The following is a 14,522-nucleotide window of genomic DNA, read 5'->3' as shown; positions in this document are numbered from 1 at the left end:
AATAAAAGAAGATGAGTATACACATTCCCGCTGCGTTTTGGTCCACTTCATACGACAAACGTGACAGCAGGTGTACAGCAATATTTAAGTTATACCACAGATTCTCAATTGGATTGAGGTCTGGGCTTTGACTAGGCCATTCCAAGACATTTAAATGTTTCCCCTTAAATCACTCAAGTGTTGCTTTAGCAGTATGCTTATGACCATTGTCCTGCTGTAAGGTGAACCTCCATTCCAGTGTCAAATCTCTGGAAGACTGAAACAGGCTTCCCTCAAGAATTTCCCTGTATTTAGCGCCATCCATCATTCCTTCAATTCTGACCAGTTTCCCAGTCCCTGCCGATGAAAAACATCCCCAGAGCATGATGCTGCCACCACCATGCTTCACTGTGGGGATGGGTTTGCGCCAGACATAGCATTTTCTCATTGTCTCATTTGACCAGAGTACCTTCTTCCATGTTTTGGGAGTCTCCCACATGCCTTTTGGTGAACACCAAACATGTTTATTATTTTTTTCTTTAAGCAGTAGCTTTTTGTCTGGCCACTCTTCCGTAAAGCCCAGCTCTGTGGAGTGTACGGCTTAAAGTGGTCCTATGGCCAGATACTCCAATCTCCACTGTGGAGCTTTGCAGCTCCTTCAGGGTTATCTTTGGTCTCTTTGTTGCCTCTCTGATTAATGCCATCCTTGCCTGGTCTGTGAGTTTTGGTGGGCGGCCCTCTCTTGGCAGGTTTGTTGTGGTGCTATATTCTTTCCATTTCTTAATAATGGATTTAATGGTGCTCTGTGTGATGTTCAAAGTTTCTGATATTTTTTTAGAACCCACCCTGATCTGTACTTCTCCACAACTTTGTCCCTGACCTGTTTAGAGAGCTCCTTGGTCTTCATGGTACCGCTTACTTGGTGGTGCCCCTTGCTTAGTGGTGTTGCAGATTCTGGGGCCTTTCAGAACAGGTGTATATATATACTGAGATCATGTGACAGATCATGTGACACTTAGATTGCGCACAGGTGGACTTTTTTTAAAACTAATTATGTGACTACTGAAGGTAATTGGTTGCACCAGATCTTATTTAGGGGCTTCATAGCAAAGGGGGTGAATACATATGCACGCACCACTTTTTCTTTTTTTAAATTGTTTTTAATTTTTTTTAAACAAGTAATTTTTTTTATTTCACTTCACCAATTTGGACTATTTTGTGTATGTCCATTACATGAAATCCAAATAAAAATCAATTTAAATTACAGGTTGTAATGCAATAAAATAGGAAAAACTCCAAGGGGGATAATTACTTTTGCAAGGCACTGTATCTAACCTCATGCTGCATAAGATGCTCAACTCTCACACACTATTAGATCCCTTCTCTTTTGGGGTTGTTTCCACTCTCTAAAGCTCCTAAACACTATGATGGTGTTTCAAATCCTAATACTGTAAATGGGAGTTCGTCCTCTTATTGTATATTCCTGGCTCTTATATGGTGTTTATAAACTCCTCATTGGTCATTCCAAAAGTTCAAATGTACAGTAGTATGCTTGAACAAAGGACACGAGAAAATATACTTCTGTGAAAATTCAAATTAATACGTTTGTTCAGGATAATAATTATTGAGTACAAAATTACTTTTTCAAGACATGATTTTGAAGCTTCAAATGCTTTATATTTTCATTGCAAATTATCACAAGACAAAACAACAGGTGTTTCTCATTTGTATATTGATAAAGTAAGACAGTTTAAAGATTTGTAAGGTATTTCACTGGCTCCAGGTCATCTACAAGTCTCTGCTAGGTAAAGCCCCGCCTCATCTCAGCTCACTGGTCACCATAGCAGCACCCACCCATAGCACGCACTCCAGCAGGTATATCTCACTGGTCACCCCCAAAGCCAATTCTTCCTTTGACCGCCTTTCCTTCCAGTTCACTGCTGCCAATGACTGGAACGTACTGCAAAAATCACTGAAGCTGGAGACTCATATCTCCCTCACTAGCTTTAAGCACCAGCTGTCAGAGCAGCTCACAGATCACTGCCTCTGTACATAGCCCATCTGTAAATAGCCCATCCAACTGCCTCATCCCCATACTGTATTTATTTATCTTGCTCCTTTGTACCCCAGTATCTCTACTTGCACATTAATCTTCTGCACATCTACCATTCCAGTGTTTAATTGCTATATTGTAATTACTTCGCCACCATGGCCTATTTATTGCCTTACCTCCCTTATCCTACCTCATTTGCACATACTGTATATAGACTTTTTCTACTGTATTATTGACTATATGTTTGTTTATTCCATGTGTAACTCTCTGTGTTGTTGTATGTGTCAAACTGCTTTGCTTTATCTTGGCCAGGTCGCAGTTGCAAATGAGAACTTGTTCTCAACTAGCCTACCTGGTTAAATAAAGGTGAAAAATATATATAACAAATAAATATATCATTTTAATATTCTCCAAAATCAACAGAAATATGGCAATTTATTTCACATTCGTGGAAACAAAACACAGACATTGACTAATGTTGCCAGTAGCACTTATACAAAACTTGTACAAAACTTCAGCCCATGGCTCAATGTAATCTACCGCTCATCCATTATGCTAATATCTCTGACCTGAGACTTTATATTCAGATGATGGTACATTGCATGTAAGGTTGTTCAGATGGATTGAATCACAGTACAGTTGAGTTAGATTGTTGACAGTTCAGTTGGAATTTGTCTAATTCTTGTCTTGATTAGCTTTGGTTGGGACTGTCCAGCCGGTAGGTAACGTAGTATGTCTGCAGGGAGACAAATAAATAGCAAATAATAACATGCAATAATGATAGTACATGAATGCACAATTAGGTTATCTAATGCTATAATATTAATAAATTGTAATATAAAAATATACAATTATTAAACAAATCAATAGCAATATGCATACGTGATTAAGCTATGCAAAATAGCAACAAGATAACAAAATTAATGTCAAAGTGGGATGCAAAAACATGTGGTGTGGTTGGCTAAATTGGCAGTGGCTATTTACTTTAGCATATAACATGTGGGTCACACATCAAACAATAGATTAAGCTCATAAAGCTAGTAGGCTTTCCAGCAGTATTAACTAAAAAGCAAACCTCAATTTGCATAAAAACAAGTGCACGAAAGGTTCAAACAATGACGTGTCAATTTACAACTAGAGTACATGACCAAAAGTATGTGGACACCTGCTCATCGAACATCTCATTCCAAAACCATGGGCATTAATATGAAGTTGGTACCCCTTTCGCTTCTATAACAGCCTACACTCTTCAGGGAAGGCTTTCCACTAGATGTTGGAACATTGCTGCGGGGCTTCCATTCAGCCACAAGAGCATTAGTAAAGTCGGGCACTGATGTTGGGGGCGATTATGCCTGGCTCGCAGTCGGCGTTCCAATTCATTCCAAAAGTGTTTGATGGGGTTGAGGTCAGGCTCTGTGCAGGCCAGTCAAGCTCTTCCACACCAATCTCAACAAACCACTTCTGTATGGACCTCGCTTTGTGCATGGGGGCATTGTCATGCTGAAACAGGAAAGGGCCTTCCCCAAACTGTTGCCACAAAGTTTGAAGCACAGAATCATCTACATTTACATTTACATTTAGCAGACGCTCTTGACATCTAGAATGTCATTGTATGCTGTAGCCTTAAGATTTCCCTTCACTGGAACTAAGGGGCCATTAAATACACCCGCAGACCATTACTCTTCCTCCAACAAACTTTGAAGTTGGCACATGATGGCGCAGGAGGGGAGTGCTGCCCTCTTATCAGCTCTTAACCAACCATGCTATTTTGTTTGTGTTTTCGTGTTGTTCTTATCTTGTTTTGTACATAATGTCTCTTATGACCGAAAAGAGCTTCTGAATGCCACTTCTGGACATTTGAACTGCGATTACTCACCTCAGATTAGACAAAGAGTTTTTCTTCAATGAGACGGATGGGAGGGATATACTGCAGACACCCGACCAGGCCCAGATCCCCGTCATTCACTGGAGAAGGAAACTGAGATTTCGCAGAAAAAGATCAGGGTGCCTTGTGAGGATCAGGCGACAAGTGGCTAATCTGCCTTTGCCTTCTAGCTAACATTCAATCGCTGGAAAATAAATGGGACGAACTGAAAGCACGTATATACAACCAACGGGACATTAAAAACTCAGTTTACCTCATGGCGCAGATCAGGCGCTGAGCCAATAGCCATAGACTTAGAGTTGAAGTCGGAAGTTTACATACTCTTAGGATGGAGTCATTAAAACTCATTTTTCAACCACTCCACCAATTTCTTGTTAACAAACTATAGTTTTGGCAAGTCGGTTAGGACATCTACTGTGTGCATGACACAAGTAATTTTTCCAACAATTGTTTACAGACAGATTATTTCACTTATAATTCACTGTATCACAATTCCAGTGGGTCAGAAGTTTACATACACTAAGTTGACTGTGCCTTTAAACAGCTTGGAAAATTCCAGAAAATTATGTAATGGCTTTAGAAGCTTCTGATAGGCTAATTGACATAATTTGAGTCAATTGGAGGTGTACCTATGGATGTATTTCAAGGCCTACCTTCAAACCCAGTGCCTCTTTGCTTGACATCATGGGAAAATCAAAAGAAATCAGAAAAAAATAGTAGAAGTCTAGTTCATCCTAGTTCATCAATTTCCAAATGCCTGAAGGTACCACGACCATCTGTACAAACAATAGTACGCAAGTATAAACACCATGGGACCACGCAGCCGTCATACCGCTCAGGAAGGAGACGTGTTCTGTCTCCTAGAGGTGAACGTACTTTGGTGCGAAAAGTGCAAATCAATCCCAGAACAACAGCAAAGAACCTTGTAAAGATGCTGGAGGAAATAGGTAAAAGGTATCTATATCCACAGTAAAACCAGTCCTATATTGACATAACCTGAAAGGCCGCTCAGCAAGGAAGAAGCCACTGCTCCAAAACAGCAACTGCACATGGGAACAAAGATGGTACTTTTTGGAGAAATGTCCTCTGGTCTGATGAAACAAAAATAGAACTGTTTAGCCATAATGACCATCGTTATGTTTGGAGGAAAAAGGGGGAGGCTTGCAAGCTGAAGAATACCATCCCAACTGTGAAGCACGGGGGTGGCAGCATCATGTTGTGGGGGTGCTTTGCTGCAGGAGGGACTGGTGCACTGCACAAAATAGATGGCATCATGAGGCAGGATAATTATGTGGATATATTGAAGCAACATCTCAAGACATCAATCAGGAAGTTAAAGCTTGGTCACAAATGGGTCTTCCAAATGGACAATGACCCTAAGCATACTTCCAAAGTTGTGGCAAAATGGCTTAAGGACAACAAAGTCAAGGTATTGGAGTGGCCATCACAAAGCCCTGACCTCAATCCTATAGAAAATTTGTTGGCAGAACTGAAAATGCGTGTGCGAGCAAGGAGGCCTACAAACCTGACTCAGTTACACCAGCTCTGTCTGGAGGAATGGGCCAAAATTCACCCAACTTATTGTGGGAAGCTTGTGGAAGCCTACCCGAAGTGTTTGACCAAAGACAAACAATTTAAAGGCAATGCTACTAAATACTAATTGAGTTTTTGTAAACTTCTGACCCACCGGGAGTGTGATGAAAAAAATAAAAGCTGAAAAAAATCATTCTCTCTTCTATTATTCTGACATTTCACATTCTTAAAATAAAGTGGTGATCCTAACTGACCTAAGACAGGGAATCTTTACTAGGATTAAATGTCAGGAATTGTGAAAAACTGAGTTTAAATGTATTTGGCTGAGGCGTATGTAAACTTCCGACTTTAACTGTATAAGTCATTTTAGAGAATCCAGTTCAGAGGCCCAGCTGATGAGCTCCATCAGCAGTAGATGTTAGAATGGAAAATGAATATGTTTATGCAACAAATCGAATCGTATCGAAACGAATCGCGTCAATTTGTTCCTCTAATCAAACAGAATCCCACCAAATCGTTTGTAAATAAAACGTATTGAGTAGAGAATAGCACTCTTCCATCTTTTCATCCCTGAGATATTAAACATTTACTGACAATTGAGCTTTGAGACTAGTTTGACCACATCTATAGCTGTGACTACACGGCATATTCTGTGCTGAGGACACAGGCAGCAGTGTTAAAAATGCATTCAGAGAGCCACGTTGCCACCATCTGGACAGGAATAGGTAGAGAGGCTTTATGTCCCTGTAGACACACGCACTGCAGTGCAGCTCTGACTGGCTCTCTTCCCACCCTAAATACAAAGGTACACAATGAATTAACACCATCATCAGGGGATCTTGTGTCTTCTTCTGAAATTATATGTATGCCAAAACGTATTATAGACTTGAATCTATTCAACTTTTGTTTATTACAGATATGAAAAACACAATACTAGTGCACTGAAAAATAATACACTCAAACAATTGAATCCATTCCACTATAATAATAGAAAGTTAAACTCATAAAGTGATGACTAGAATCTGATTTAGAAAGCACACTGCTGCATTAGGTAATACATTTATTAGCGTGTGCTCTGAGAATACTTGGCAGTTACTTCATTACACACACACACACACACACACACACACACACACAATGCTGGGTGAAGCAAAGTTCACTGGAACTGGAGAAAACTCTGCTCTAATTGTTATTTAATCTCCAACTTCTCTTAAACAGAAGCCAAGGTAGGCTGAATCTATGCCTGTAGTTCACTGAACACAGAGCCAGATACACACTTCTCTTTCTCACTGATGACATGGGATCTGATAACAACACCCTTTTCCAGGCTATAGAGTGGACTGAACCTAAGACAACATTATCATCTTGCCAAACTCACTCCTACTGTATAGTGCTACTGTTCTGCTCCTGCTACCTTACTAGTTGCTTCTCTGACTTATACGACTTACAGTAACTCCTTTATAGGCACAGGTGTGTTTCCACACCTCCTCCCTCTCAGACAAGGCCAGGCAGGCAGACAGGTAGACAGACAGGCAGACAGGCAGACAGACAGGCAGACAGACAGGGAATGCTGTGGTCCTGCAGGTGTTGATTGACAGGGCTGTGATGTGACAGTGTATAAATCAGAGCTTGTGAACTGAGCAGCTGTCAGACAGACAGAGAAAGAATAATAGTATTTCTTTCATTTTTTTTCTTCCTTTTCTATTTCTTTTCTTACCATTTTCCTTATTTTATTTCACTTAGTCCTGCATGTTGGCGCTCGAAGCCCTGCAATCACACCTGCAACCCTTGTGACTATTAAACACTCTGCATCTGAAAAAGAGAGCATTGGGCTGGGTGGGGCGGGGACAGCGCAGGGCTAATAGAACAGGGCCTGTGTTAGGTCACATGGTGCTGAGAGGGCAACTTATGGCTGATCGTGGAGTGCCTGTAGTTGTCAGTGGTGATTAATGACTGGAGATAATACGCAATTCACTGCTCAACAATCTCAAGGTGAGCAGGAACAACCCTCTTCTTTAAGGCCCTCCATCGAACAGGCTGAAGCCATACATTATAAACAATGCACTCTTCTCTCTCTCCCTCCCTCTCACCCACACCCACTAACCCTCAAAGTGGTGTCCAGTGCCCTACTCCTACCGTACTATACAAACATCTATAAACTCATTATTCCAATATAAAAGACTGCCCATGTGCTTGGTTAACTAGAAACTCCTCCATCATCTCTGTGCTGGAGGCAGGCTTTATACATCTTCATTTCCTGTCTGTCCTGCATGGTTTAACCCTGCTCCCGCTGCTCTCTGTGGTTGGTTGTCTGGGGCCTGGTTTACAGAGGCAGGGTGGACATACAGTAGCTGAGAATGGAGATTCTCTCTCTCTCTCTCTGGTGCCCTGAAGGGGAGAGCTATAATGTAGCGTGGCTAGATGGTCACAGATTCATCATCACTCATGTCCTGTCTAGCACTTGCAGAGCGATGGGGCGAAGAGAGCGAATGGAGTGGGACTTGTGTGATGTCTGCACGTCAACATAAAGCACAACAACTAGAGGCTAAACAACTACAGTAATAATACATGTAAGCAATAAAATAGGTTTTCAACAGATAACATCAACCTAAAAGTTACATGATACATAAATATGACTATTTATGATTATGATAAGAAAGGTAAGATTATTCTGAAGAGCTCCAACAGTAACAAGTTCCTCAGTAGAGAGGGACCTTAGTGTAGAACTATTCCTCTGGCCGTGATACAGCTTAGACAGACAGCGTGAGAGCTGAGCACAAACCCTCCTACCCAGACGGGCTTCGCACTATCTATTTCATTATCTGAATAGAGCTGGCCCTTGTCCTCACTGAGAGGAGCAATGTTGCATGACCGGCATTTTGCGATTGACGCTAGGAGAGGGGATGAAAGACATGTCAACTGACTCCAGGCTGGAGTGACCAGTTCCATATGGCCTGGTTTATGTCATTAAGGTATTATTTAAGGTACCTCAGATTGAGCAGGGAACATTCACTCATACTCAGTCTCTATTTGTGTCAGTTGCTGCTGTCTCTGCTATAGACAGTGGGAGGGAGTGAAACTCGCTTATGAAAGTAATTTAAAAATGGGATTTACATTTTCTCTCCTGCTTAGAGCAGAGTAATTACAATGATAATGAACATAGCATAGATAATCCGAGCAGAAATCTCGAATATAACGTGATTGTTATATATTCCCGATTGTACATCCATAAACAGACTTTAGGTCTAAAACATAGCGAGCGCAGAGCATTTATACTGAACAAAAATATAAATGCAACATGTAAAGTGTTGGTCCCATGTTTCATAAAGTGAAATAAATGATCCAAGAAATTTTCCATACTCACAAAAGCATATTTCTCTGTATACAAATTAGTTTACATCCCTGTTAGTGAGCATGTCTCCTTTGCCAAGATATTCCATCCACCTGACAGGTGTGGCATATCAAGAAGCTGAATAAACAGCATGATCATTACAAAGGTGCACCTTGTGCTGGGGACAATAAAAGGCCACTCTAAAATATGCAGTTTTGTCACACAACACAATGCCACAGATGTCTCAAGTTTTGGGAGAGTGTGGCATGCTGGCATGCTGTCTGCAGGAATGTCCACCAGAGCTGTTGCCAGAGAATTTAATGTTAATTTCTTTACCATAAGCTGCCTCCAACGTCGTTAGAGAATTTGGCAGTACGTCCAACCACGCCAGCCCTGGACCTCCACATCTGGCTTCTTCACCTGCGGGGTTGTCTGAGACCAGCCACCCAGACAGCTGATGAAACAGGAGTATTTCTGTCTGTAATAAAGCCCTTTTGTGGGGAAAAACTCATTCTGATTGGCTGAGCCTGGGTCCCCAGTGGGTGGGCCTATGCCCTCCCAGGCCCCCCAATGCTGGGCCCCTGCCCAGTCATGTGAAATCCATAGATTAGGGACTAATTTATTTATTTAAATTGACAGATTTCCTTATATGAACTGTAACTTTATATGAACTGTAAATTGTTGTATGTTGCGTTTATATTTTTGTTAGTATAGAAGGGGAAGGGGAAAGGGGATACCTAGTCAGTTGTACAACTGAATGCATTCAACTGAAATATTAACCCAACCCCTCTGAATCAGAGAGGTGTGGAGGGCTGCCTTAATCGATGTCCACGTCTTCGGGCGCCCGGGGAACAGTGGGTTAACTGCCTTGCTCAAGGGCAGAGGACAATAGGTTTCTAAATGTTACATATATTTCTACACTCTCCCCTATGTACAGTGTCTTTTGACCAATTAAACATTGATAACTGAACCTCACACAGACAACAGAGATGACAGAGATCGTATTTAAATGAGAATATTATTGGCAGGACCAACCATGAAGGGCAGCCTTTATTCTGACCTACATAGTAGCAATTCTAGCCCCTCTGTTGTCCATTTGTCCTTGTTAACATTTCAAGTGTAATTAATTATTGAATGTGGACAAAGGATGGCTCAGAACCCACTGAGGTCCTGCCAAATGAACAATGAGACTGCTTTCAGATTTCTATCAAAGGGGAGATTTAGAGGGGACAATATGCAACATGGAGAAATATCGTATTACTATCTATACACACAGACACTATACATACAGACACTGTTCATGGAATTCAATAACGGCCAGTCTTCATGTTATATGCCTGTAGATGAAACTGTATCCTGTTCACTCAGGCCAAGAATAGTTATTTATAGAACTCATATTGATTAATCATGAGCCACAACAGCCTGAAAAGCACACAGTGGCATAGACAGGCTAACAGGGAAAAATAAGTCTACTGCTTTGAATCCTATTTCTCTTATCATTTAAAGGCAGAAGCAAATTTTGACCTTTAAAAGAAAATAGGTTTTTCTGTCTGTTTGAATCTAGTCTCAGTAGTCTTGCATTCTGGGAAGCCTGGCGATCTAGGTTCAGAAGATGAATGAAAAATGGAAGTGGTGAAGACTTAAACCGGCTCTGCAGGAAATTGTGTGTATGTGGTGTGTGTGTGTGTGTGTGTGTGTGTGTGTATGAATGGGTGGATGGGGGGGACATTACCACGATGAGAATTGATTCAGATTATTCCCACATGAGTAACACCATCTATCCGCCTGCATACACCAGTCTCCCTCCATTCATGACTATACTAGGCTGAACATTGCCTGTCAAACATGTGTCCCTTATAATTTCTCAGCATTGTAGAGGAATCCTGACCGGATAGGAGTAACACTGCTACTGGTCCAAAATCACAGACTAAGAAAGATTCATTATTCAATCATTCTTCACAGTCTATAAACAAACTATGTGGACAGTGAAAAAGCAAACTGTGGGCAATTGCTGTTGAAAAGAGAGAGAGTATCAGCTACATTGGTGAGTAGATGCAGTGGTGAACGTAGATTTCCTTTTTTCCCGGTACGGGACCTTTTATTTGTGCACGCACCTAAACAATGTATGGGCCTAATCATAGAACTACATATAGAATCCCTATTAATTCATAAAGATTTGTCATTTAACTTTTAAATGCATTAACTTTTACAACCAGTCATGATGTTTTCATCTGATTCAGAAACAATCACTTCAAACAGCTCCTTTACTAGGCTACCAGTGCACGTTCATCCACTCACAACATATTTCCACCTTCCAAACAGTGGTGAATGGAAGGATACATCTGTTACACCAAACACCAAAAAGTGTAATGACATTTGGCAAATGTCATTAGGCCAGAATGTATGTGTCCACCGCTGTCCGCGCTCGTCTCGGTTTCGGTCACTCTACCACATGGCATTTTGCAGCGTAGGCTGCTATACTACTCGTTTTCAAGTCCATTTGTCAGGCAGTAATGATAGATAATGGTGTAACAGCGTACAGTTTTCTTGTTTTACCGGTACGGAGTAACCCAACTATTTATTTTGCCGGGACGCTGTACCGGACCATACTGCCTTACTTTCACCCCTGGGTAGACGTCATCAATGTAGTTACAATGTAATTACAGGTAACTGTTTAATGGAAACACCAGGCAAACATTGATACAATCAACTTGCTTCATGACCTTTGTATCTTCCTTTACCAATTTGGACTGATGGGATGTACCCAAACACTAAGCCACGCTACAGCACTCTTACACTGATCAAAGGTTGGGAGGTCAAATGGCACTACCAGACAACCTGCCTACACAATGTAAAAGCAGGCTACTCTTTGCTCTAGGGACAAGGCATTTGGGGTACAATGGCTGACAGTCAATGTTACATTATTCAATGGCCGAGGCTTGTGACACTTCTACATGGATTTAGAAAGAGGATATGGGGAGCTATACCTTGTATCACATTTATGCTGTCGATGTAACCATGGAGATACTGCATTTTATTAATTCCAGATTAAGAGGCGGTCAGGCCATTTGGAAGTTCTGCTGCACTTCTGCTTCTTAAACTACATCCCAAATCCTAATCCTTTTTTTCTGTAACCCGTGTGCCTATTGAGGCTGAGTCTTTGTCACCTGGCAGTCTGTGAACTCGGTAGGCAGTGGTTTAGGAGGAGGTGCAGAGCACCGAGGGGACAAATTGGCAATGCTTCAGTTAACATTGTTTTCGTGAGAGCGGTAGTGGGTTTGAACTGCATGTCAACCCAGAGCCTTTGATCTGGGACCCCATCACAGCCCCTCCTTCCCTGTCCGGTGCTGAAACGGTTAAGAGTGTCTCATCAGCATGGGTTAGAAATCAAATCAGTCTCAGGCTCTGCTCTCTCTCTCTCTGTATGTTGGGCAGCTTTTAATACGGAGTCACATGCCAAGGGCAAAGCAAGCATATCAGGCCAGTCACAACCAAAACAGGACGATCAGAAACCATTTTAATTTCAACAGATTGGCAAGGGATGACTGTGCATCAGCTAGCACTGGGACATGCTTTACTCTGCCTCTGAACTAGAAGGGGGAACTACAGAGAGAAAATAGCTTCAATCAGTGGGGAAAACTCCCACAGTGTGCAGTAGAAATAGTTTATGTTGTTTGACAGCTACCACACTGTAGTAACCAAGCATTTCCAAAACATCTCCAGGCTGTATGGACTGGCTAAAAAAATTTAGCTATAGTGCTCAGGTGCTATATTCTACACATCAATCACTATGTAATCTCTCTTACAGCTAAGTTAACATAACAGCCATTGCATTCCAGTGTTGTATTGTAAGGACAAATTCTGAGAGGCACGTCCCACGAAGGAGTGAAAAGCATTGATGTCAACATTAGTGTCAAGACGGGGGACATTACAGGACAGAATGCAAGCGGTGCACAGAGTGCTTTTGATGGTTAATAACTCACCTGTTGCCGTAGATAGGCCATTGAAATTCCATTTGGAAGTCCCTGGTAGTCTGCTGAGGTTTAGGTCCAGCCGTGTGATGGTCCGCTTGTTGCCATTCTTATCTATGACCTCTGTGGTAACTTTGGGCTCCTCTTCGGATCCAGTCATGGGGCTGTCACTGTCCATCCCCTGGCCAACGTCAACGTCAGAGAGGAGCAGGATGCGATGGTTGAGCTTGGGGCTGGGGAGCTTGTGCGATAGGGGGGACAGCACTGGGGACATGCTCTGCAGACTGTTGGTGGCAGGGTAGGAGGTGTTGAACACCCCACACAGAGAGGGTGAAGAGGGGCTTTTACTGTGGAATTTGACAGAGGAGGCCTCAACAGGGAGTGAGAGATGCAGCTGCAGCCCCTCTGAAGGTTTGGTTCCTCCCGTATCTTTAATGTCCCTCCTCCACTCCCCATACCCCTGCTGACAGCTGCTCGTTCCTGGCTGAGGTACATCTGATTCAGCCTCTGGATAGAACTCTTTGGACCAGCCTGGGCTAATATAGCTAACATGTTGCACTGTGCCCTCCGTCTCCTGCCCCTTGGCAACCACCCTAACCCCCGTGTCCCTCCTGTTGACCTCATCATACAGCTGGTGGGCTGACTTGTCCTCAGACCTCATGGGACGAATGTTGTTCCCACTCATCATATGCTCTCGTTGAACATGATCCTGCACGTCTTCCAATAAACTACAGGACGAAGCTTCGTAGCCCAAGCAGAGTTCACTGTCGTACTCAGACATGTTGTTGCAAAAGTCCAGGTCTGGTTCAGAGGCACGAGAGTCTTCCTCCATGAAGTCCCAGCCCTCCCTAGTGATATGGAAGTGCTCCTCCATACTGAGGATGTGGTTGCTGGCAACACTGACATAGGAGCCTGACATTGGAGTGTCTGAAGATTGCAGAAAGGCTGGGGTCCCAGGAATCATTTTCTCTTCCGCCACTGGGACGAGGTTGGATTGATCCCGGGTCTGAGCCGAGGACTGAAAAGATAAAGACTCTACTGCAGTGCTCCCTATCCCTACTTTCTTCTTCATCTTGCTGTGCAGGAACTCCTCTGCACTGTTTAACTTCTTTCCCCCCAGCTTCTTCAGCTTCCTGCCCAGTGAGGAGGCTCTATTGTGCCCCAGGGACATAGAGAGAGCATGTTGAGCATTGCTGCTGAGGACCTGTCCTGAGAAGCTCCCACGACCCTCCCTGTGATCCTGGAGCTTCCCATCCTGATTACCCATCCTGACTCTGTCAGCGCAGTCTCCACACAGAGATAGGAGATCAGCCAGCAACTGGTGGTGCTCCGCGGCTAGCCAGCAGAGCTCAGCAACAGCCTCCTTTGTTGCCTGGCAGCAGTTGAGGAGTTTGCCTGCGGACTCAGAAGACTGGCTTCTTCGTTTGGCTGCCGTGGGATCCACCTCTCCCTGGTCTTGGTCATTACAGGGCTGGGCCCACCGAGGGGCGTGGCTCTTGTACATAAAACCTGGGGCCCTCCCCTTGGGTTGATAAAGGCTGATACTGCACAGTTCCCGGATGGGCTCGTAGAGACACAGGACCGTATGCCTGCCCTCCATTATGGGCACCATGTTAATTGCTTAAGCACTTTAATAAAATGGACTGTTGTCCCCAGATGCTGGTGTGTTTGGCGTTGGGCTTCAGAGGAAGAGTCTGAAGAGCTCTAGCTGTTCATCATCTGGTTGATTGAACTCCTGTCAGAGAAAAATATGCTTTCATTGAGACAAAC

The 14,522-nt window shown here is 43.0% G+C and overlaps 1 protein-coding gene across 1 annotated transcript in view; it reads right to left on the bottom strand.

The window, feature by feature from the left end:
* Positions 1–14,522, bottom strand: part of LOC115172089 (uncharacterized) — a 30,607-nt gene that overhangs the window by 3,568 nt on the left and 12,517 nt on the right. Inside the window, exon 2 of the mRNA XM_029729274.1 lies at positions 12,765–14,487. Within this exon, the coding sequence (XP_029585134.1) occupies positions 12,765–14,364 (1,600 nt within the window). The 5' untranslated portion in view covers positions 14,365–14,487. The remainder of the gene's footprint in view (positions 1–12,764; positions 14,488–14,522) is intronic.

This window comes from Salmo trutta, chromosome 33 (genome assembly GCF_901001165.1).
Source record: "Salmo trutta chromosome 33, fSalTru1.1, whole genome shotgun sequence".
Taxonomy (NCBI): Eukaryota; Metazoa; Chordata; class Actinopteri; order Salmoniformes; family Salmonidae; genus Salmo; species Salmo trutta.
Note: the sequence above shows the minus strand (reverse complement) of the source record. Positions and strands in the feature narration are given on the sequence as shown.